The sequence below is a fragment of the Schistocerca serialis genome, chromosome 3 (genome assembly GCF_023864345.2).
Source record: "Schistocerca serialis cubense isolate TAMUIC-IGC-003099 chromosome 3, iqSchSeri2.2, whole genome shotgun sequence".
Classification (NCBI taxonomy): domain Eukaryota; kingdom Metazoa; phylum Arthropoda; class Insecta; order Orthoptera; family Acrididae; genus Schistocerca; species Schistocerca serialis.
In genome coordinates, this window is record NC_064640.1 from 427,554,007 (window position 1) to 427,576,445 (window position 22,439).

Sequence of the window (22,439 nt, forward strand, 5' to 3'; positions counted from 1 at the left end):
AGTCTGATGTGAGACTCAGCACCATTCAGTAATAATTAACTGAACTTTACTGTAAAAAATTGGGTTGCAGTAGTCTAGTTTTACAGATAATTCATAAATCAAAATAATGTTTTATTTAATTATTGTTGCTAATATAATACTTCTTTTTTAATGTCTACAGTATGTAATCATGCATCAGACTACTACATCTAGATAATATTAAGGAATTATGAATCATTTGCCACCTTTTCAACATTTGACACTCATTTATGGGAATTTGTACACCTGTACAAACCAGCCGACAAAAAGACAGAGAAAAGTGCAGGTGATGAGATTTTGTTATTAAAGTTGTCTTTGCTCCTATTAATGCTGGCTGAATTATAGCCTAAACTATTTTAAGTCTTATTGTTGCCCATGAATATGAAGACTGTTTCAGAGAGTGTGGCACTGCATCCCAAAAACTGAATCAGTCCAAAAACTGTGAACACTAAAGACAGTCTTTGTCAGTCTGGTAAAAGAAAATTGTGAACAGCATTGAATAATTGTAACTCTGCTGAGAAGAGTTCACTGAGGACACCATTAATATTGAACACAGTGTACGGTACTGCTGCTTATGCCATCACATCTGATACACAGCATAGCTACAGAGGGCACCATCAATCAGGCAATCTTCGACTGTGGGGCAACAAAGTTCTGATCAGTTACAAGCAAGATGGAGTTCATAAACAGGACACTACGCATCCACCACAAGACCTACAAACAGTTAACTCCATCCAACAATAGTTATGTCTGCCACCACAGAGGCTCCTGACACCAGGAACACTGTGACATAGATCACACATTGACAACCTTCTGCTGCTTGTGGATAAATGTGGATGCAGTCACACTTGGACAGTGCATTGCAAGCAACAGTTGCCTGCAATTCCATTTGCAGTTATTCATCAGTCACTGATGAGTTCCATTTGCTGCCGTTGCGGCCCAGTTCCTGTTAACAAGTGATCATTAGACTGTAAACGCTGAGTGCCAAAGTGTCATTCACATCAGAGTGTAATATCTCTTTATATTCTACTAATTATCCCTTCACAATTCTATGAGTGAATTATGTTTCCTACTTGACCATCTATATACTCGCAGAATTGATTTGCAAAGTAGTACAGTACTATTATTATTCTATGAGTGCATGATTACTCTTGGTAATATTCTCTCTGGTGTGTTGAGAGGACTTCTAGGATCTTCTCCGTGCCAAATAGCCGCATTGAATAATTGTAATTTTGCTATTGAGATTACTGGAAGAATGAGATTGAAAATATATTGTATGCTACTCAAGAAAATATATACTGAGCATTTACATCAAAGGTGTGTAAGGAATTTCATTATATATGTATTCTATAATTGGAAATTTGCATGGATGTGTCGTTTAGTTGGTAATCAGAAGGGAACTTCCGATGAATTGGAAATGAACCTGCAATTATTAGATGCAAGAGCTCCATTATTTCATCGGATAATTAAACTCTATCAAAGCAAACTTTCCGCTTGATCTGAGGTTTCCCGACTGACTACGCAACACAAGAAAACCAAGATATTTTATTTACACAGGATTGCAGATCGCTTCGAATCATCGAGACTGCAGACTAGGAGAGTCATCGTCCGATTCTGATTAAACAAGTAAAGCTTAATTATAACTTTCTTGAGCGACTGTGATGACTGTGATATGGCTACTTATGATGAGATCATTAATAAAATACTGATAACTAATTTTCCTCCTCACTAGCAACCAGTATAAACACAATATTAATTAAAATTATAAGAGACTGAACAACTAACTGGTAATTAGAGCAGTACAGACTGAACATCTGTAGATCATATCATTCTCTTTTACTGTAAAAGGTTAGATGTGTGTAGGACTTTAACTACAAAGCCAAGCATCATACACCACTTAAGGTTGAGTATTAACTGTATTTTATTTTTAATAAATGATAATTTCTTGTTTGGCATTGTGTTGCTCATCATATCTGTGTTATAGTTACAACTACTCTGAGATCAAATCAGATGCTAGCATGCAAGCAAGCTACCCTGTACAGCGCCTATTTTCTGTGGTATAGGGTTTGCTTCCTGCTACCTTTCTTGTTGGACACCATGCTTGTCTTGGGGAACACAACAGTATATACAATTATTTAATGAAATTTTGTAACAATATGAAAATGTCAAATGAATTACATCAAAACACTTCCAAATGTGATTAATATTTTGAGCAATAGTAGTGGCAGTGGAATATCAAAGAGGAAAATAACAGGGTTATAAATACAAAATCAAATAGGGGTAATGCAGGAGTAGGTTTAATAATGAATAAAAAAAAATAGGAGTGCGGGTAAGCTACTACAAACAGCATAGTGAACGCATTATTGTGGCCAAGAAAGATACGAAGCCCAAGCATACCGCAGTAGTACAAGTTTATATGCCAACTAGCTCCACAGATGACGAAGAGATTGATGAAATGTATGATGCAATAAAATAAATTATTCAGATGGTGAAGGGAGGCGAAAATTTAATAGTCATGGGTGACTATAATTTGATAGTAGGAAAAGGGAGAGAAGGAAACATAGTAAGTGAATATGGATTGAGGGGAAGAAATGAAAGAGGAAGCCGCCGGGTAGAATTTTGCACAGAGCATAACTTAATCACAGCTAACACTTGGTTGAAGAATCATTAAAGAAGGTTGTATACATGGAAGAAGCCTGGAGATATTAGAAGGTATCAGACAGATTATATAATGGTAAGACAGAGATTTAGGAACCAGGTTTTAAATTGTAAGACATTTCCAGGGGCAGATGTGGACTCTGACCACAATCTATTGGTTATGAACTGTAGATTAAAACTGAAGAAACTGCAAAAAGGTGGGAATTTAAGGAGATGGGACCAGGATAAACTGACTAAACCATAGGTTGTACAGAGTTTCAGGAAGAGCATAAGGGAACAATTGACAGGAATGGGGGAAAGAAATACAGTAGAAGAAGAACGGGTAGCTTTGAGGGCTGAAGTACTGAAGGCAGCAGAGGATCAAGTAGGTAAAAAGATGAGGGTTAGTAGAAATCCTTGGGTAACAGAATAAATATTGAATTTAATTGATGAAAGGAGAAAATATAAATATGCAGTAAGTGAAGCAGGCAAAAAGGAATACAAATGTCTCAAAAATGAGATCGACAGAAAGTGCAAAATGACTGGGCAGGGATGGCTAGAGGACAAATGTAAGGATGTAGAGGCTTATCTCACTAGGGGTAAGATAGATACTACCTACAGGAAAATTGAAGAGACCTTTGGAGAAAAGAGAACCACTCATATGAATATCAAGAGCTCAGATGGAAACCCAATTCTAAGCAAAGAAGGGAAAGCAGAAAGGTGGAAGGAGTATATATATAGAGAGTCTATACAAGGGTGATGTACTTGAGGACAATTTTATGGAAATGGAAGAGGATGTAGATGAAGATGAAAAGGGACATATGATAATGCGCGAAGAGTTTGACAGAGCACTGAAAGACCTGATTCGAAACAAGGCCCCGGGAGTAGACAAAATGGTTCAAATGGCTCTGAGCACTATGGGACTCAACTGCTGAGGTCATTAGTCCCCTAGAACTTAGAACTAGTTAAACCTAACTAACCTAAGGACAACACAAACATCCATGCCCGAGGCAGGATTCGAACCTGCGACCGTAGCGCTCTTGCGGTTCCAGACGGGAGTAGACAACATTCCATTAGAACTACTGACAGTCTTGAGAGAGCCAGTCCAGACAAAACTCTACCATCTGGTGAGCAAGATGTATGAGACAGGTGAAATACCCTCAGACTTCAAGAAGAATATAATAATTCCAATTCCAAACAAAGCAGCTGTTGACATATGTGAAAATTACCGAACTATCAGTTTAATACATCACAGCTGCAAAGTAATAATACGAATTATTTACAGATGAATGGAAAAACTGGTAGAAGATGATCTCAGGGAAGATCAGTTTGGATTCCATTGAAATATTGGAATCCGTGAGGCAATACTGACCCTACGATTTATCTTAGAAGCTAGATTAAGGAAAGGAAAACCTACATTTCTAGCATTTGCAGACTTAGAGAAAGCTTTTGACAATGTTGACTGGAATACTCTCTTTCAAATTCTGAAGGTGGCTGGGGTAAAATACAGGGAGCGAAAGGCTATTTACAATTTGTACAGAAACCAGATGGCAGTTATAAGAGTCGAGGGATGTGAAAATGAAGCAGTGGTTGGGAAGGGAGTGGAGACAGGGTTGTAGCCTCTCCCCAATGTTATTCAATCTGTATATTGAGCAAGCAGTAAAGGAAACAAAAGAAAAAAATTGGACTAGGTATTAAAATCCATGGAGAAGAAATAAAAACTTTGAGGTTCACCGATGACATTGTAATTATGGCAGACACAGTAAAGGACTTGGAAGAGCAGTTGAACAGAATGGACAGTGTCTTGAAAGGAGGATATAAGATGAACATCAACAAAAGCAAAACTAGGATAATGGAATGTAGTTGAATTAAGTCGGTTGATGCTGAGGTAATTAGATTAGGAAATGAGGCACTTAAAGTAGTAAAGGAGTTTTGCTATTTGGGGAGCAAAATAACTGATGATGGTCGAAGTAAAGAGGATATAAAATGTAGACTGGAAATGGTTAGGAAAGCGTTTCTGAAGAAGAGAAATTTGTTAACATCAAGTATCGATTTAAGTATCAGGAAGTCGTTTCTGAAAGTATTTGTATGGAGTGTAGCCATGTATGGAAGTGAAACATGGATGATAAATAGTTTGGACAAGAAGAGAATAGAAGCTTTCAAAATGTGGTGCTACAGAAGGATGCTGAAAATTAAGTGGGTAGATCACATAACTAATGAGGAGGTATTGAATAGAATTGGGGAGAATAGGAGTTTGTGGCAAAACTTGACTAGAAGAAGGAATCGGTTGATAGGACATGTTCTGAGGCATCAAGAGATCACCAATTTAGTTCAAATGGTTCAAATGGCTCTGAGCACTATGAGACTTAACTTCTGAGGTCATCAGTCCCCCAGAACTTAGTACTACTTAAATCTAACTAACCTAAAGACATCACACACATCCATGCCCGAGGCAGGATTCGAACCTGCGACCGTAGCGGTCGTGTGGTCCAAGACTGTAGCGCCTAGACCCACTCGGCCACACCGGCTGGCTACCAATTTAGTACTGGAGGGCAGCATGGAAGGTAAAAATCATAGAGGGAGACCAAGAGATGAATACACTAAGCAGATTCAGAAGGATGTAGGTTGCAGTAGGTACTGGGAGATGAAGAAGCTAGCACAGGATAGAGTAGCATGGAGACCTGCATCAAACCAGTCTTAGGACTGAAGACCACAACAACAACAACATATTATGTAATCCCGTAAAATGAGGGAAAACATAACCTGTTTTTGTTGAACAAATTGGCAATCAGTTGCACAAAAGAAATTTTGTTTCTTTCAGGTAGTTAGTGTTGTTCTTCAGAAAATCAGAATTACCACATTATCAGTGAGCATTAGAAATAAGCAGGTGTATGCAACATAGTACTGCAGTCATATATATCTTGGTACATGTACAAATATGGTACAAGGACAACAAACAATGAGTGCAAACATCAAGAGTTCTTGCATGATGTCTGCACTTGTCATTTCATGTCCTTATACCATGTTTGTGCAAGCATTATGATCTGTATAACTCCAGTATTATGCTGTATGCACCAGCTTATTATGGACACTGACTAATGAAGTGGGAATTCTAATCTTCCAAAGTCAGGCAATAAGTGCCTGAAACCAGTAAAGAAATAAGATTTATTTTGTGCAACTGGTTGCTGATGTTCTCAAAAAATGTACTTACAGTTGCTGAAGATGAATAAAGTAGTAACCATAAATAATAGGGTTAAAATAAGCAGCTAGGATATTGCAATTTATTGATGAAATCCACATCTAAATCCAACATTTAGTGTGAGTACTATGGAATTTTTAATCAAGCGGAGCAGCAAAATTCAGACAGATGTGAGGCAACAATGTCTGGCCAATATTACAAAGGTTAGAAGGAATGGCAGTGATAGAATCAAGGCTGCTAAAAGTGGGTGGCAGCCATGTCTCTCAGAGGTGCCAAATAGGTGTCCTGTATGTTCTAGAAAAGTGGCATAGGAATACTTCCAGTGAAACTAAAAATTAAGATGCAGTTTGAGGGGAGAGGCACATCTTTGCAACAGCAGAATGGACTTGTTCCTGTCCCTGAAGAGGGGAGTACATGACAAAGTTCATCAGTAAATATACTGTTTGGATAAGTAAGGTATATCCTAAAAGTATTGTGAGAGTTGCTCTGTTGGAGCTAGTAAAAATATTTTAAGTACTGATGTTACTAGAAGTGAAGCATCTAACATCACAGGCAGAAAAATATTTACAAACAGGAGTAGGGCCCCTTTGTTTGAGGACGATTGTGATGGCAGTTAGCTAAGAGCAGACCATGTCACTGGTGGGGGTCAGCCTCACTGGCATACTAAACTGAATTGGTGGTTTATTTAATGTTGTAAAGTAAAACCCTGTGAAATCACATATAAAAAGACTTTAACTAATGCACAAATGTTTTATTTTGAATGGTAACAGTAACTATAGAATTAGAAGTGTTTAGTTTGGATGAACAAAGCTTATTTTGGTTGACTGTGTCATGCCTCTCAAAAGTACTATCTTACTGTGTATATTATAGGTGTTTTGTAAGTAATCACTGATGGCCTTATGGTCAGGATGTAATGGAGAAATATAACAGTAGTGGAGCACCTTATTATGAATGGTGCTAACCAATATCTTAAGTATCCTGACATTTCATACACAACGTCCCACACAGCAGTATATCTAGTGTAGGAATCACTGCGTGTGTGAGATCTCCCACAGATGTTGCTAGTTTGTAAAAAGTATGGTGGGGAAATTATTACTCAGAATTAGTGGCTCACATGGAGGTTACTGAATTCTGACATGGTGCACATGCATATCTGATTTTGAATATAAGACTTATGCATCCCAATTTCATTAGGAGACACAAGATCTCAACAATATAGCCTGTTTTGATCAGATATGTTTATTACTTATTTTATGACCAGTTAAACTCTTCCCAGGATTACAAATTTATTCAGAGTGTACACATGTGACATCGACAGGAGTGCAATGTCAGAACCTGCACAGCATATGAAGGACAGGTGAGTTTTTCAGGCTACAGCATCATTATGTGTTGGCCTGCAGAAACAAACAGATGGTTTTGTTTTAGAGTGCGAATGTGGGTGCCTGCAGTGCAAACCACTGCCAATCCACAGAAGTCTTTTTAATAGAGACGTTGTGTGTGTTGTGCTTTTCACCTAGCTTATAGAAATCGATGGGATATTAAGAAATAGGTGACTAAGTTACAAGTAACTCTTATGAACTATGTATAATTTAGTCTGTGTTTCAGTGTATTCATTAAGGTGTTAGGAAATGTTTCTTACAATTTAAATCTGTGGTTGGAAGAGTTCTCATATCTTGTCACACACTTTTATCCAAGGAGAATTTCAAATATTTTTAAAATTTCCTTAAAGAAATTCTGAGCAATTTACTCCATCTAATTTTGACAATTTGGAGTGCATAACACTTGCAATTTCTATGTGATCTTATAGATAACTTTTCAGTGTGCACCAGCCAAGTCATAAACCACATTAGTGCTTTGAACATTTAAGACCACATACATTGTGAGGATGGGTCAATGAAAAAGAGAGGAAGGAAAATTATGATTTGATGGACCATCAACAATGAGGTTATTAGAATCAGAACACATGCTCAAAATGGACAAGGATTGGGAAGTAAGTTGGGGTACTGTTTTCGAAGGAATCAGCTTGGTATTGACTTAAACTATTTACAGAAACAATGGAAAACATAAATCTGGATGGCCAGATGAGCATTTGAACCCGTCTACTTCTGAAGGGTCCAGTGTGCTTATCACAATGAAAGCTGCATGCACCCTCTGTCTATAAACTGAGTGGACTTTGCTCAGTGTAAATTCACATTTTAACTGATAGATTGTTGTATTTCGGAGGCACACATAGGGAAACAACTTGGCATTTGTTTAGAAAACTGTGGAAGTTTACTTAAAACTGCTTCTCTGACTGGCCAGGTTATCATATTAACAGTTATTAGTATAGTATGTGGATTCAGCCGTGGCCTGACTTGCCTTCCTTCATTGTAAACAAGCATGCTAAACATTATGATATAAAAGCAGGTTATTATATGGCATTGTACTTATGATTTATATGAGTGAATTATACTTATGTCTACAAATGACTTCAGTTATTTTTACAGGTGATGTTTACTGTCATGTCAGGCACCAATATATCTCTGTGGTATTTTGTTAACACATACATCTAGACATTTATTGTATTTTTCATATAGAAAACACTACATACTCCTCCTTTAAATGTAAACTACTAAACAGAGAATCTTTTGTAAGCTTACCAGTATGTCAACCAGTAGTCAGACCCACTTGTTGCAATTTGAGCAATCAAGAAAAAGAAAGGAATTACTGCAAGTGTGCACACATTTCCTCCTGCTCTGAAATAATGCCAATATGTAGACCATGTGAATCCTTCTCCAATTTTTTCTTCCTGGTCGTCATCAAGCACCTTACCACTTTCTTCCAGCAACACACTCTTTAAAAAAGAAATTACAGTTAAGTCTAGCCCAATCTGTTTCCCCATACTTATTACAGTACTGGAAGAAATGTCATTTATTTCCTAATGCATTATGTTTGTTTTACCTTCTTTGTCAATATAACCACTTATTGTAAACTAAAGGTGTTGCTGAAAACACAACAGTGTGTTATGATACACATTGCATTAGGAGCTGTGAGCTAAAGATTATTGTTCAGTAGCACAAAACTGGTAATCTAACTGCTACTTTACATTTCAATCAAGACAAATAAATTTATATTGAAAAGCACTAAGATTACTCTAACATCACTTTAGAAAATATGAACATGTATTCAGGAATTCAATCTGTTGAGGATCTTTGAATCTCTTTCTATAAATCAAATAAACCATTTATAACAGTCAATTACTGTCAACTGAAATTCCCAAGAGGAGAAAAACTTAAGAACTATTGTATGAGTGGTACATTCTGATAGTCTTCTGCTGTGTCTCTCCTTAAGACAGCAACCTGCTACACACACATGTCCTGTGAGTGGCACATGTCAGGCATCATCTGCCACAGCATGCATAAGTGCCTGATCTGCGCTTGTATCATATGTTGGTAAATGGACTGGACAACAACAACATGTCAGTAGGCCATGTCATATCGATGCACAGTGACAGTATTTAGGCCAGTGCACAATAACAGAACAGCCGTTCATCTCAGCGATCGAACCATTAATTCCTTTTGGTTCTATGGATGAGATACTGATGGCAGTAGTGGTCCATCAATGAGAATTCTTGCTAAGGAACCTTCAGCAAGCAATTGCCATGCTGTGTTTAACTTCTAATCCCTACCAAGCTTAGGACAGTGACTTTACTTCTTTATATATTAGCCTTATGCCAACTAAGTGCATGTGGCCTCCCTTTGATAAGACTATGACTACCTGTGTCATTAACTCTAGAACATTCCAAGTGAATATGAAATTGAACCTTATTTTGTTAATCACTTTGGCCTTTGGCCAGTTAATCATTTCTTGCCTTCCTTTTTGCACTCAAAGTACCAAATGAACTTTCATTGCAGGTAACTGAAAACTCTGTGAAGGAGACTTGTGTTCTTGAATATTTAATAAAATTGTTCTTGTTCACCTTGGCTGTGTTCTTATTGCACCTCAATCGTTGCACAACATTTCATTTATTGATGAAGATATAAAATTCGTGAATGTTTTGCCCTACCATTTGTTGACAAATGAACATTTTTACTAGCTCCAGTGCCACCTCTTGAAGTTTTGTCCCTTATCACTTGACAATGAGGATTTTTATGCCCCCAGTGACTCCACTCCAAGATTCCTCCCAGTTGGTAATGGGGATTTTTCTAGCCCCTTTGGCTGCAGTGCCTCCACTGGCTCCAGTGCCACCTCCATGTTTCAACCTGGAACATTTGGCAATGATATATTGTTTTTAACTGACTTTCTCATACTTGCCTTTAGACAGTCTTTCCTTTGGCTCCAGGGCTCAAAAGTTTCATCCCACCACTAGTGACGGCTTCAACCTTTTGTCCCACCATTGACAACAGCTTCTACGTTTCATCCCACTATTGGCAATGGGATAAACATTTTCATTGGCTTCATAATCACCATTGTCTCTGCACCACTGCCAAACATTTCATCCCATCAACTGGCAATTAGTCAGAAGAATTTTTCATCACCTCCACTGTCACCATTGGCTCCAGAACCACCTGTCAACTTTTGTCCTATCAACTGAAAACAAGTACATTTGTCTTCAACATAGAAGTGATTCCCTAAGTCTTATCTTTTTTGCAAAAAATGCAGCAGACGCTAACCAGTGTCATCATGACACCAGAGGTACCCACCAGTCTCCCCAATGCACATCCAAGACCAACCACCGCTGGCCAATACTGTTGCAGCTTCCTACTTCTGGCACATGGCCAGAATCCTCATCCAAATACTGCACCACACATGGACCTTACAGTGACTCCTACCAACAATGCTCTGCTATTGAGCCCATTTCCTTTCCCCTGCCCTAGCCCATGTGTAATCCACACACACAATTTCTGATTCTCTTTCCTGTGCCTAATCCACACACACATTTTATGAATATCCTTTCTGTGCCTAATACACACACACACACACACACACACACACACACACACACACACACACAGTGCTCTTCTGCTCATGTATGCTCTCCAGGCACAGTTTTTCTACCTTTTGGGTGCTCTCACCCTCACATCCATCCTCTGGGTGCAATTTTACCATGTCATGTCAATGTTGCTTTCACACCACACCATCAGCCATCTGCATAAAGTATATCTATAACTACATTTTGTATCATTGCTGATTCATTCCAGATAGCTTGCTCCTTGGCTGCTACCAGTATTGCCAACTGCTCCAGACGTGCCTGCACCTAGACCCTAGCCTATGGACATGGCTGCAGGCCATCTCTGACATCACTTCCTCAGGGCAAACACCACAACACCTCCTCACCCTATGTATCCTGACAGAGCTGCCAGATCTTGAAAAAGAGGGGAGATAGAGTTGCAACCATAACTCTTCACTAATATGACTTCAACATTAATGCCCTGTGGGAAGGGATGCTGTGACCCTCCTACAAGATAGAGGCCTGTGACACACTTGCATCCCTTAAGTAGTCATGCTTCAGGCATCATCTGCCACAACAGGCACAAGTGCCTGCATGCCAAATACTGGTCCATGCTTGTCTCATTTTTTGGTAAGTATTTTCCAACATGATGTTACATGCCTACTAGCAGGCTGTGCCTTATCCATACACAGTGGCAGTATTTATGCCAGAGCTCAATCACAGAATGACAGTTCTGTGTCAGCTGTTGAACCAGTTATTCCTTCAAGTTCTCTAGGCCAGATGCCAACTACAGTAGTGGTCCATCAATCAGAGCTCTTGCTAAGGAACCTTCATTGGACAGTCACTGTGCCATATTTAACTTCTAATCCCTGCTGAGCATAGGGTGGTGAGTTTACTTCTTCAGACTTGGCTTTATGCTCGTTAAGGGCACATGGCTTCCCTTTGCCAAGACCATGACTGCTTCTGTTATTATCTCCAGAACACTCCAAGTGAATCTGAGCTTGAAACTTTTTTGTTATTCACTTTGCTCTTTGGCCAGTTAATCATTTTTTGCCTTCCTTGCTGGGCTTCAAAGTACCAAACAAACTTTCATTTGTGGGTAACTTTTAACTCCATGAAGGAGGTTTGTGTTCTTGAATATTTAATAAACTTGTTCTACATTGTTTGCCTGGTCTGTTTTCTCATTGTTATAATATTTATGGAATATTCCGTAGGTTCTTGGAGGAAAATACACATATTAAAACCTGTATACACAATATTAATGTTCCACAATAATATTTATTCAATAGTTTGTTATGAACTAGCTTTTGGCTTCTTAGGCCATCATCAGATAACTTCTGTCTGTATTTCTCTTTGTTTCAATTCTGTCTTCTGATTTTAAAGTAGTAATTTATCTGTCAATCTTGCTAAATCATTTGTTCAAATGTGTGTGAAATCTTATGGGACTTAACTGCTAAGGTCATCAGTCCCTAAGCTTACACACTACTTAACCTAAATGATCCTAAGGAAAAACACACACATCCATGCCCGAGGGAGGACTCAAACCTCTGCTAAATCATTTGTTCCAAAATTTCCTGCAGTCACATGTTTGTATGAGAATTACTTCTTTCATTTTTCCTATTAGTACATACAGACGTGCAGATCAGATGAACACACATGCGCATGGGCAAGTTACCGGTTTCTCTTTTTATTTCATGGCCCCCACTACTTCTTCCACTCCAGATGTTAAATGAAAATGTATTTCAAGGATATTTTGACTATGATTGTCTGATATGAAGTAACTTGTCTTAATCATTTACATATGAGAATACCATGTGTTAATCATGTCATATCTTATAGGTAGATTCTTTAAACATTCTAAGGATAACTTAAGAGGCTTATAATTTCCATGAGCTATACTTACCACTTCAGCTAATTCAGATGTGTCTCCTCTGTTTGGAACATGGACATCAGTGTTCCTCTTAGAGCCGATCCGCACTGAACGCCTGATGAGCTTTTCTTCCTGTCACATGAAATGAAAAAAACAATGAAAATGTGGAATATACAGTTCTCTGGTGATTTAATAAATCAATTACTTTACTGCACATAAAATCAAAATAAAATTCTGTACATAATTTTCACTTTTTTAAAAATAGTTATTCAGAACCTGTGAAAGAGTGTATGAAGTATTTCCAAAAGTACCTGTAAATGAAAAAAAAGGATGTGGAAGGAGGGTGGAGAGCCGCCAAATGCCAATAAAAATGTCAGATCATTTCACTTAAAGTATGCGGAAGGATATTAGTTCTTTTATAAAAGCATATTGTATATGTATAGGTGTCAATTGGATTAAAATCCCTGTCATTGTAAAACTCAACAAACAATTATAAAACAAATGTATCAACCAGCTTTATAGTGGTGCTCCTTAAGGGCAATTACACTGCTGGATTGCAGGGAAAGTGATCCACATAAAACATCCTACTTTGGTTGCCCTGTACTATAGTTTTTTTTAAGGATGGTATACCATTGTTTTCCTCAAACCTCTGTACTAACTTATCCAGACATAATGAGCCTACAGTGTAAAGGAGACTCTGAACCATGTGCTATATGCCATTTTCACCAGAGACAAAACAAGTGGCAATTACAGAAAAAATTCTCTAGGTGACTGATGATTGAAACTTCAATCTTTGGAATTTTAGCCTGATACTTCTCCACTCAGCTCACAACCCACATTTCATTCTGAATATAATTAAGATTTTTGTTAACATAATGATTTATTTTAATAAGAGAAACCAATATCCCTGCTTTGAAGCTGACTCTGAGGGGAAATCAGCGATTGAAAGTAATTTAAGTGCTCTCTTCTTTCTTTGTGTACATTTGAGAACATATGAAATCATTTTTATATGACAATATTATGAGAAGATTGGTTACTACTCACCATACAGAGAAAACATTAAGTTGCAGACAGGCACAACAAAAAGACTGCTATCCATTTGAGCTTTTAGCCAAAAGGCCTTCTTAACAGTAGAAAAAACACACACTTTCACACAAGCACAACTCACACATACAAGACTGCTGTCTCTGGCCACTGAGGCTGGATTGCATACAGCAACTATGCTTGATGGAAGAAGCAATCTGTGGGTGCTGCATCTAAGGAGATGGGTGGGTGGTGGAAGGGGAGGGATAGCAGGATGGGGGTGAGTGAAGGTATAGTGGTGCTTGTGGGGTCATGCATGGATGTGCCAGGGATGTGGTAAGGCTGCTAAGTGCAGTCGGGAGGTTAGATGGGGGCAGTGGTGGGGGGTGGGGTGGGGGGAGGAGGAGAGTGGAAAAGGAGAGATGTTGAGGATGGGGAGAAAGACTAGTGACTGTGTTGGCAGAATTGAAGGCTGTGTAGTGCTGGCATGAGAACAGGGAATGGGATAGATGGGTCAAGGACAGGAAATATCAAAGGTTGAGTTCAGGGGGTTCACAGGAAATTAATATATATAGCAGGGAGACTTCCTACCTGTGTGATTCAGAAAAGCTCATTTTGGTGCTGACTGTGAAGCAGTCATTGTGTTGGTCAGCATGTTCACCAGCTGGGTGGTTCAGCTGTCTCTTGGCCACAATTTGTTGGTGGCCATTCATGTGGACAGACAAACTGTTCATTGTCATGCCCACATAGAATGCAGGTGCAACAATAGACACATTGGCTGACTTATCAACGAGAGTGTTAGAAGCCCAAAGTCTGACTTTCTCTACAGAAGCTATTCATGCCTTTTGGCACCATACTGTGTGACTAGTTATGGTTAACAAAATAAATATATAAATAAAAAATGCATAAATAAATAAATAAATCTCTGTTCAAAAATTCACATATGTGAAATCAAAATCTGATGCTGGGTAGCACTGAGTACTATGTTGTTTCAACCCCTGCATTGTAACATGCTTGCATCCTCCTAAGTATACAGTTGCCATTACTGCTCAGACCTGTCCAGCTATTTCAATGTAGCCCTCTTTAGCTCAGCCAGAATGTGAGGAAGGTACTTATGATGATGCAGATGTTCATGAGGTACATGCAATATGCACATGCACTATCATCTTGAAAGACAATCCAATGACCAAAATGTTAACAATAGGGCTGAAAATTGGCTGGAGTATAATGTCCTGATACTGTACAGTACTCAAATTACCACTGATGTTGATGAGAAATGACAACCAGCTCAAACCATGAATGATTCATGTCCCTGTAGGACCCATAGGACTTCATGTCTGTCACATGTATTAATAGTTGGCTATCTCCACACTTTTTCTAGGACAATAATATAAAGTAAATTCGTATGGCATGATTGGGTCAACTTCCACGCCCTTAATCTATCCCTATCCTACTGGAGAAAGGGGACTTACAGCATAACATAGAATCCAAACTATGCATCACTCCTAGCATACCTTTCTATGGGATCGTGCAGTATCCTGCTGAAATGTAGGGTTTCGCAGGGATCTAATGAAGGGTAGAGCCATGGGTCATAACACATCTGAAATGTAACGTCCACTGTTCAAAGTGCCGTCAGTGAGAACAAGAGGTGACAGGGACGCGTAACCAATGGCACCCCATACCATCACGCCGGGTGATACACCAGTATGGCGATGACAAATACATGCTTCCAATGTGGGTTCACTGCGATGTCGACAAACACGGATGTGACCATCATGTTGCTGTAAACAGAACCTGGATTCATCCGAAAAAATGACGTTTTGCCGTTCGTGCACCCAGGTTTGTCGTTGATGAGTATCTACAGATAAAGCAATGATTTTTTATACTGATAAAAATTTGTTTGCTATAGATCACATTAACTGTTTAATTTGGAAAATGTACTATATTTCCTTTTTAGGTATTGTTTTATATTACTTGAGCTATACCTTTGATTTGATTTTAACCTACAAACTTATTCATAATCTTATGGTACATTTTTGTCATTTTATATATGTGTATTATTTGTTTAATTTGGAAAATGTACTATATTTCCTTTTTAGGTATTGTTTTATATTACTTGAGCTATACCTTTGATTTGATTTTAACCTACAAACTTATTCATAATCTTATGGTACATTTTTGTCGTTTTATATATGTGTATTATATCTGTTGTATGTAATCATGACTCATTCCACATCCTTGTGATTTATCACAATACGGATTAATTGAATACGAAATAAATAAATAAATAAATAAAATTGCAGGTGCTCCTGTCTGTGGCGCAGCGTCAAGGCTAATCACAGCCATGGTCTCCAAGCTGATAGTCCATGCTGCTGCAAATGTCATCGAACTGTTCGTGTAGATGGTTGTTGTCTTGCAAACGTACCCATCTCTTGACCCAGGGATTGAGACGTGGCTGCACGATCCGTTACAGCCATGCAGATAAGGTGCCTGTCATCTCAACCGCTAGTGATATGAGGCTGTTGGGATCCAGCACGGCGTTCCGTATTACCCTCCTGAACACACCAATTCCATATTCTGCTAACAGTCATTGGATTTCGACCAACGCGAGCAGCATTGTCGCGATGTGATAAACAGCAATCGCGATAGGCTACAATCCGACCTTTATCAAAGTCGGAAACGTAATGGTATGCATTTCTCCTCCTTACACGAGGTATCACAACAACGTCTTACCAGGTAATGCCAGTCAACTGCTGTTTGTGTATGAGAAATGGGTTATAAACTTTCCACATGTGAGCACGTTGTAGGTGCCGCCACCAGCGCCAACCTTGTGTGAATGCTCTGAAATGCTAATCATTTGCATATCACAGCATCTTCTTCCTGTTGGTTAAATTTCGTGTCTGTAGCACGTCATCTTCGTGGTGTGGCAATTTTAATGGCCAGTAGTGTAGATGTAGATGTAGATGTAGATTGCTGAGAGATGAAGGCAGACTGAAAAACTTCAATGTCTGATGGAGATTAGATCCAGCAGGCCAGTTTCCATGATTATACCTTAGCACTAGATCACCACACCTGACTTCTATGACAGTTATTATGCATCAGACAAACTCTGCACTCATTGGTGAAGAGAAACTGATGGTATTACTCCAGGTTCTATTCATTGTTTTCCTTTCCTACCTTCTTCATAAATATGATGCTGATTGGGATGTACTTTTGTTCATAATGGATGCCTTGAGGCCAAATTGGTTGTGTAGAGATGATTAATTGTACACAGTCTGAATCAACACAGCATTCCCAGTAGCCTCCAAAATGAAAGCACATAGTTCTGTTGCACTCTCTTCCCTGTACTTATGAGCCACAGTCTGTAGTAAGCATTCCTTAGCTGGTGTTGTTGACTATGGATGACCACTATGAGGCAGACCTTCCTTGCTTTGTACCTCATAATGATAGCTGAATGTTCACATGACATTACAACAGTGAACACCAATTTTACATGCTGAAAACCCTTCTTGAAATAATGTGACAGTGCATACATAATCTATGCCTGAAATAATTCTTTGGAGCATACAGAACATTATATACAAGCTGCATGGTCCACTCACAATTCAAGATATGGTGTGGTTCTAATGAACTGCACCGAGAGTTCAGGTTTAGTTGTACCTCCATTACACAAGTGGCTGTATGTAGCAATTTACTGTACTCAAAAGAGGTTTCTGGTCAAAAGAAACACAAACCGTGCAAATGATAAGGGTGGTGCAAAATATTTTGAACAACTATGGACTCAAATAAATGTAATATTCTTGGTTTCATACTTACAACTTTTCCAAGCATTTGATCACCATCATTTTCTTCATCAGGATCATCTTTATCTGATAGTAGTTTTGCAAAATTAAGACCACTTGACACTATGTCACCAAAGCTACCTTGTGTCTCAACACCTCCCTGAAACATGAAGAGATATATGAGAATACTAAAACCAGAGAATCAATTAATATGTTACTGGACATGTCTCATTGATGTGTGTATACACTTTCAACTACATTGGTGTGCAAAATTTAAGGGTGAAAGTAACTTTCACATGAGGTGTCATTGCCAAGTAACGTAGCTTGATGAAACTTGAACCACACATAGAAAGAATACCTACAGTATAGTACAGAAGATAACTGAGAGAAATATGCAATTAAATGAACAGAAATTACACTTTTATTCAAAGACAATAATTACACTAAAGTCATCACAATTTATGATGTCCCTGCATAATACAAAAGTCAGGGCCAAATGCACATCTGAAAAGATGCACATGGGAAAGGAGTTAAGTGTCACAATAGTATTGACTGGTGTGTGTATACTATGTTCAAAGCTTTGGAGGTCAGTATGGCCATACAACATTATGCCTCCCCCCACCACAACACCTGGGCCACCAAAAAAATGATATTAACAACGTTCATGAGTGCATTACATGTTGCCACCCCTGCCATATGAGGGTACTGTAACTGCTTGCTGATCGACATGTACTTTCTTTTCAAGTATTTCTTTAAGAGCCTCATGTTGTGGGGCCAACTTCTTTTGGCACCAGAGTCATCCTGACCACATGCCACGTGACATCTAGCTTTCTTTGCATGACTGGGAGACATCTCACAACATACTCCCACAAATAGTTAATATGTTATGTGAATTTATTCATCTTGTCCTTAAATTTTGCAGAGAAGTGTAAATGAATTCCCTATTAAAACCTGTGGTACTGGAAACTTTTTTGACATAAAAAATGTATTTATCCTACCAGAGTAGTTTAGAGGTGAATGAAGGCACAATTTATATATTATGCAAACATTAAAGTTACAGTATAGAATCTGCAGGAAGCTTTATTGTAGTGTGCAACAACATATTTTCTTTTGTTATTCACGTAAAAATTCAGATTCAAATCTGCTAACATCTACATCTACTTTATATTCCACAAGCCACTGTGCAAAGCTTGATGGAGGGTACATCATACCCAAGTTTTTTATCCCTCCCATTCCATTTGCATACAGAGTGAGGGAAAAAGTATTGTTTATATGCCTCTGTTTGTGCACTGATCTCTCTTATCTTATCTATATCTAGACCTATACTCCATAGTCCACCTTACAGTGTGCGGTGGAGAGTACTTCATGTACCAGTGTCACTTCCACATATTTTGTTCCCGTCACAAATGGCCTGCAGGAAGAGCGGTTGTTGGTAAGGCTCCATGTGAGCTCAAATCTCTTTACCTTCATAGTCTTTCCACAAGATACATTTAGGAAGTAGTGATGTATCAGTTGGCTCTTCTAGGAATGTACACTTTTAGAGTTTTACCAGCAAACAACACTTGTAGTGTCTGCAGTGGAGTTGGTTGAGCATCTCGATGGTGCTCTCACGCTTGCTAAATGAACTTGTAATGAAATTTGTTGCTCATTTTTGGATCTTTTCTATTTCCTCTATCCATCCTGTACTGACTGGAAATATTCAAGTATTTATTATTTATTTATTTATCTCTTGTTCCAGTGATCCATGTTGTGACAGTATCACAGGATATGGAACGTGTCAAATTTACAAGCTTTTGGCCAGAATTTATGGTAATACATAAAACAAAACAAAAACAGTAAACAGTAACTTAGGTCCCACAACAAAAAAAAAAAAAAATACATTTTAGATATATATACAGAGTACAAAACAAAAAACAGTAAACAGTAACTTAGGTCCCACTACAAAAATACATTTTAGGGAGAGATAAAGATTACAAAATAATAAGTGTTACAGAGAAATAAATATTGCAAAATATATGTTTACAATAAAAATATTCGGTATTACAAATACAAATTTGGGCATACATTTGCAATTTACAATACAAGAGATGTTAAACACTGTAGTTCAGGAATTCTTCTAATGTATAAAATGATCCTTGCAATAGGAACTGCCTTAAGGTTTTTTTAAACAGGAGATCATCATGCACCAAACACTTATTTCTCGAAGGGAGGGCATTAAAAATCTTACAGCCACTGAAATGGACTCCTTTCTGCACCATACTTAGATTTGGCTGTTCATAGTGGATATCATGTTTCCTTCTAGTATTGTGACTGTGATATGCACTATTCAGCTTAAAGATGGATTTTTCTTTCCTTATGAAGCACATGAATGAGAATATATATTGCGCAGTGGATGTAAGTATTTCAAGCTTCTTAAAAAGATTCCTGCATGTAGCTCTAGGATGGACTCCACACATGATCCTTATGGCTCTTTTTTAGCCAGTGGCTGATTTCCCCAAAATATAATTCCAAATGCCATAATTGCATGAAAGTAACCATAATACGCTGACTTCATGGTTTCCATATTTCTATAAGAAGAAACAATGCGCAATGCATATGTTGCTGAATTTAGTCTTTTGCACAGATCCACGATGTGGTTGGACCAATTCAGTTTGCTATCAATATGCAAGTCTAGGTATTTAGAGGAACCTACCCTGGTTATTGTCTGCTCACCTACCTTTACAAATATTTCCTCATCTTTGGATGTTTTGTGGAACTGAATGTAATTTGTTTTACAGTAATTTAAAATAAGACCATTAATGTTGAACCAGTTCACCGTTTGATTTAAAACCTTATTTGCCATTACCTCAAGCTTATCTTCCGAATTATCAATAAGTAGTGTAGTGTCAGCCGCGAAAATAGTGAATCTACAATATTCTGTAGAGAGAGGAAGATCATTTATAAATATAATAAAAAGTAGGGGGCCCAGAACTGAGCCCTGTGGCACTCCACATGTAATGGTATCCCATTCTGAAGATATTGGGACACCATCTTGACTATCTACTACAACTTTTTGTTTTCTGTTTGACAGATATGAGTCGAGCCATTTCCCTGCTGCACCACTTATACCGAGATGTGCAGCTTTTTGTAAAAGAATTTGGTGATTTACACAGTCAAATGCTTTTGTTAGGTCACAAAATATGCCAATCACTTTCAGTTTTTTGTTGATAGATTCCAAGAGTTTGCCAGTAAATGCAAATATTGCATCTTCTGTTGACAAGTCTTGTCAAATGAGGGTTTTGTAAACTCACTCCTTTTTGGAAGGAATGCACTTTTTGAGGATTCTTGCAATTAAACTCATTATGGCATCTGCCCTACCTATGGTTACTTTCATGTGGTCATTCCACTTTAAATAGCTTTGTACAATCACTTCGAGATATTTAATGCATGTGACTGTTTTGAGTGATTGTCTTACAATCATATAATCTTAACTTCTGGGTCTTTCTGCCTGCTTATGAGCAATACATTATATTTGTTTATACTGACTGTCAACTGCCAATCCCTGCACCAAGCATCAATCCTCTGCAGCTCTTCCTGTATTTCACTACAATTTTCTAAATTTTTTACTTCTCTGTATATAATAGCACCATCCACAAAAGCCTTATGGAACTTCTCATGTGATCCACTAGACCATTTATAAATATATTCTCATGATCCTTATACAAAATATAGAATAATGGCAGCATAGAAGTTGTGTGGCTACTAACAACTTCTTAATCACCAAAAGAGGAATAATGAGTTATGGTTTGCCCTGACATGGGACTGAGTAAATGTGTATTTCCATTTGATAATTTTAGCTTTTGCTTATCTCCTACCATTTTTCCAATAAAATATATGTTTTCCAAATTTCATGGACATGACATTGAACAGCAATTTTTTATTTGTCTTTGTTTATATGTTATTTCTGCATAAGTTAAAGTACTTCTTTTTTGGCTGCCGATAAGCAAGTACTTTTCCATATATTTCAGCATCATATTATTTACTTCAAAAATACAATTAACTGTTTCTGGTACACACACTTTCTAAGCTGGAACTGCATGTTTAACCATTTCACCTATTCTTAGGGTGTTTGATAATTCCTCTTCTTGTACACTACATCGTTACTGAGGATAATGCAAAGCAGCACATTGACCAGTGCCATCTGCATTACACTCAAATATGTCACTAGATTCAGCATAGGAATTTAATATTTTTCAAGGAGAACTGACTGAGTGTCCTCATTCAGCATTTTAATTTTACATCTACAAGTCATCTGCTGGTTATTTTCAGTTCCTTTGCTGCGAAAAGGAGCCTTATTTCATACATCTACCCATTTTATTGAATGCGAGGCTGCTATATATGTTAAATTCAATGTTTCCAGTAAAAACTAAAGTTGGATGCAAGAATGATCTCAGAATGGGAGACAGATGAAATCAGTCTTTCAATCTGAGAATCTTAAAAATGTTCCTGCTTTCATTCAGAGGTTTCTATATGCTTTCATCCATTAGTTTGAAGGTCTCACAAATACTATGGTAGTTTATTTCTCACTTAACAGCTTGAGAAATATGGTCTTCAGAATATGAAAACATATAGTGCAGTATAAATTTGTAACAATTGTATTTTACAACAGTTTTAATACTGTACTTATAGAAAGGATCATACACCATTTTCTAAGCAGACTTAAGGTATATAAGTAGAGCAGAGACAAATGGGACATAATTCTAGCAATGATGATGGCCACAAATAGGGAAATCCATTGATATACACATCTTTCACAATGGACAGATTGCTTTGGCCAGGCATCTGGGCACAAGTATCTCAGAAATGGTGAAGCTGTCAACTGTTCATGTGCTACTGTCATTAGGATCTATGGAATGAGGTTGAAGAATGGTGAAACAATGAGTAGCCAATGAAATGTTGAATTTCCAGTCTATAAAGCAGGATAGACAACAGTCTGAGGCA

General features: G+C 37.9%; 1 protein-coding gene across 2 annotated transcripts in view; it reads right to left on the reverse strand.

The window, feature by feature from the left end:
* Positions 1 to 22,439, reverse strand: part of LOC126470307 (ATP-binding cassette sub-family C member 4-like) — a 264,208-nt gene that overhangs the window by 66,600 nt on the left and 175,169 nt on the right. For both annotated transcript variants that reach the window (XM_050098079.1, XM_050098078.1), the window contains exons 12-14: positions 17,494 to 17,619; positions 12,688 to 12,786; positions 8,494 to 8,687 (exon numbers count right to left, since the gene is read on the reverse strand). In XM_050098079.1, coding sequence (XP_049954036.1) covers positions 8,494 to 8,687; positions 12,688 to 12,786; positions 17,494 to 17,619 — 419 coding nt within the window. The remainder of the gene's footprint in view (positions 1 to 8,493; positions 8,688 to 12,687; positions 12,787 to 17,493; positions 17,620 to 22,439) is intronic.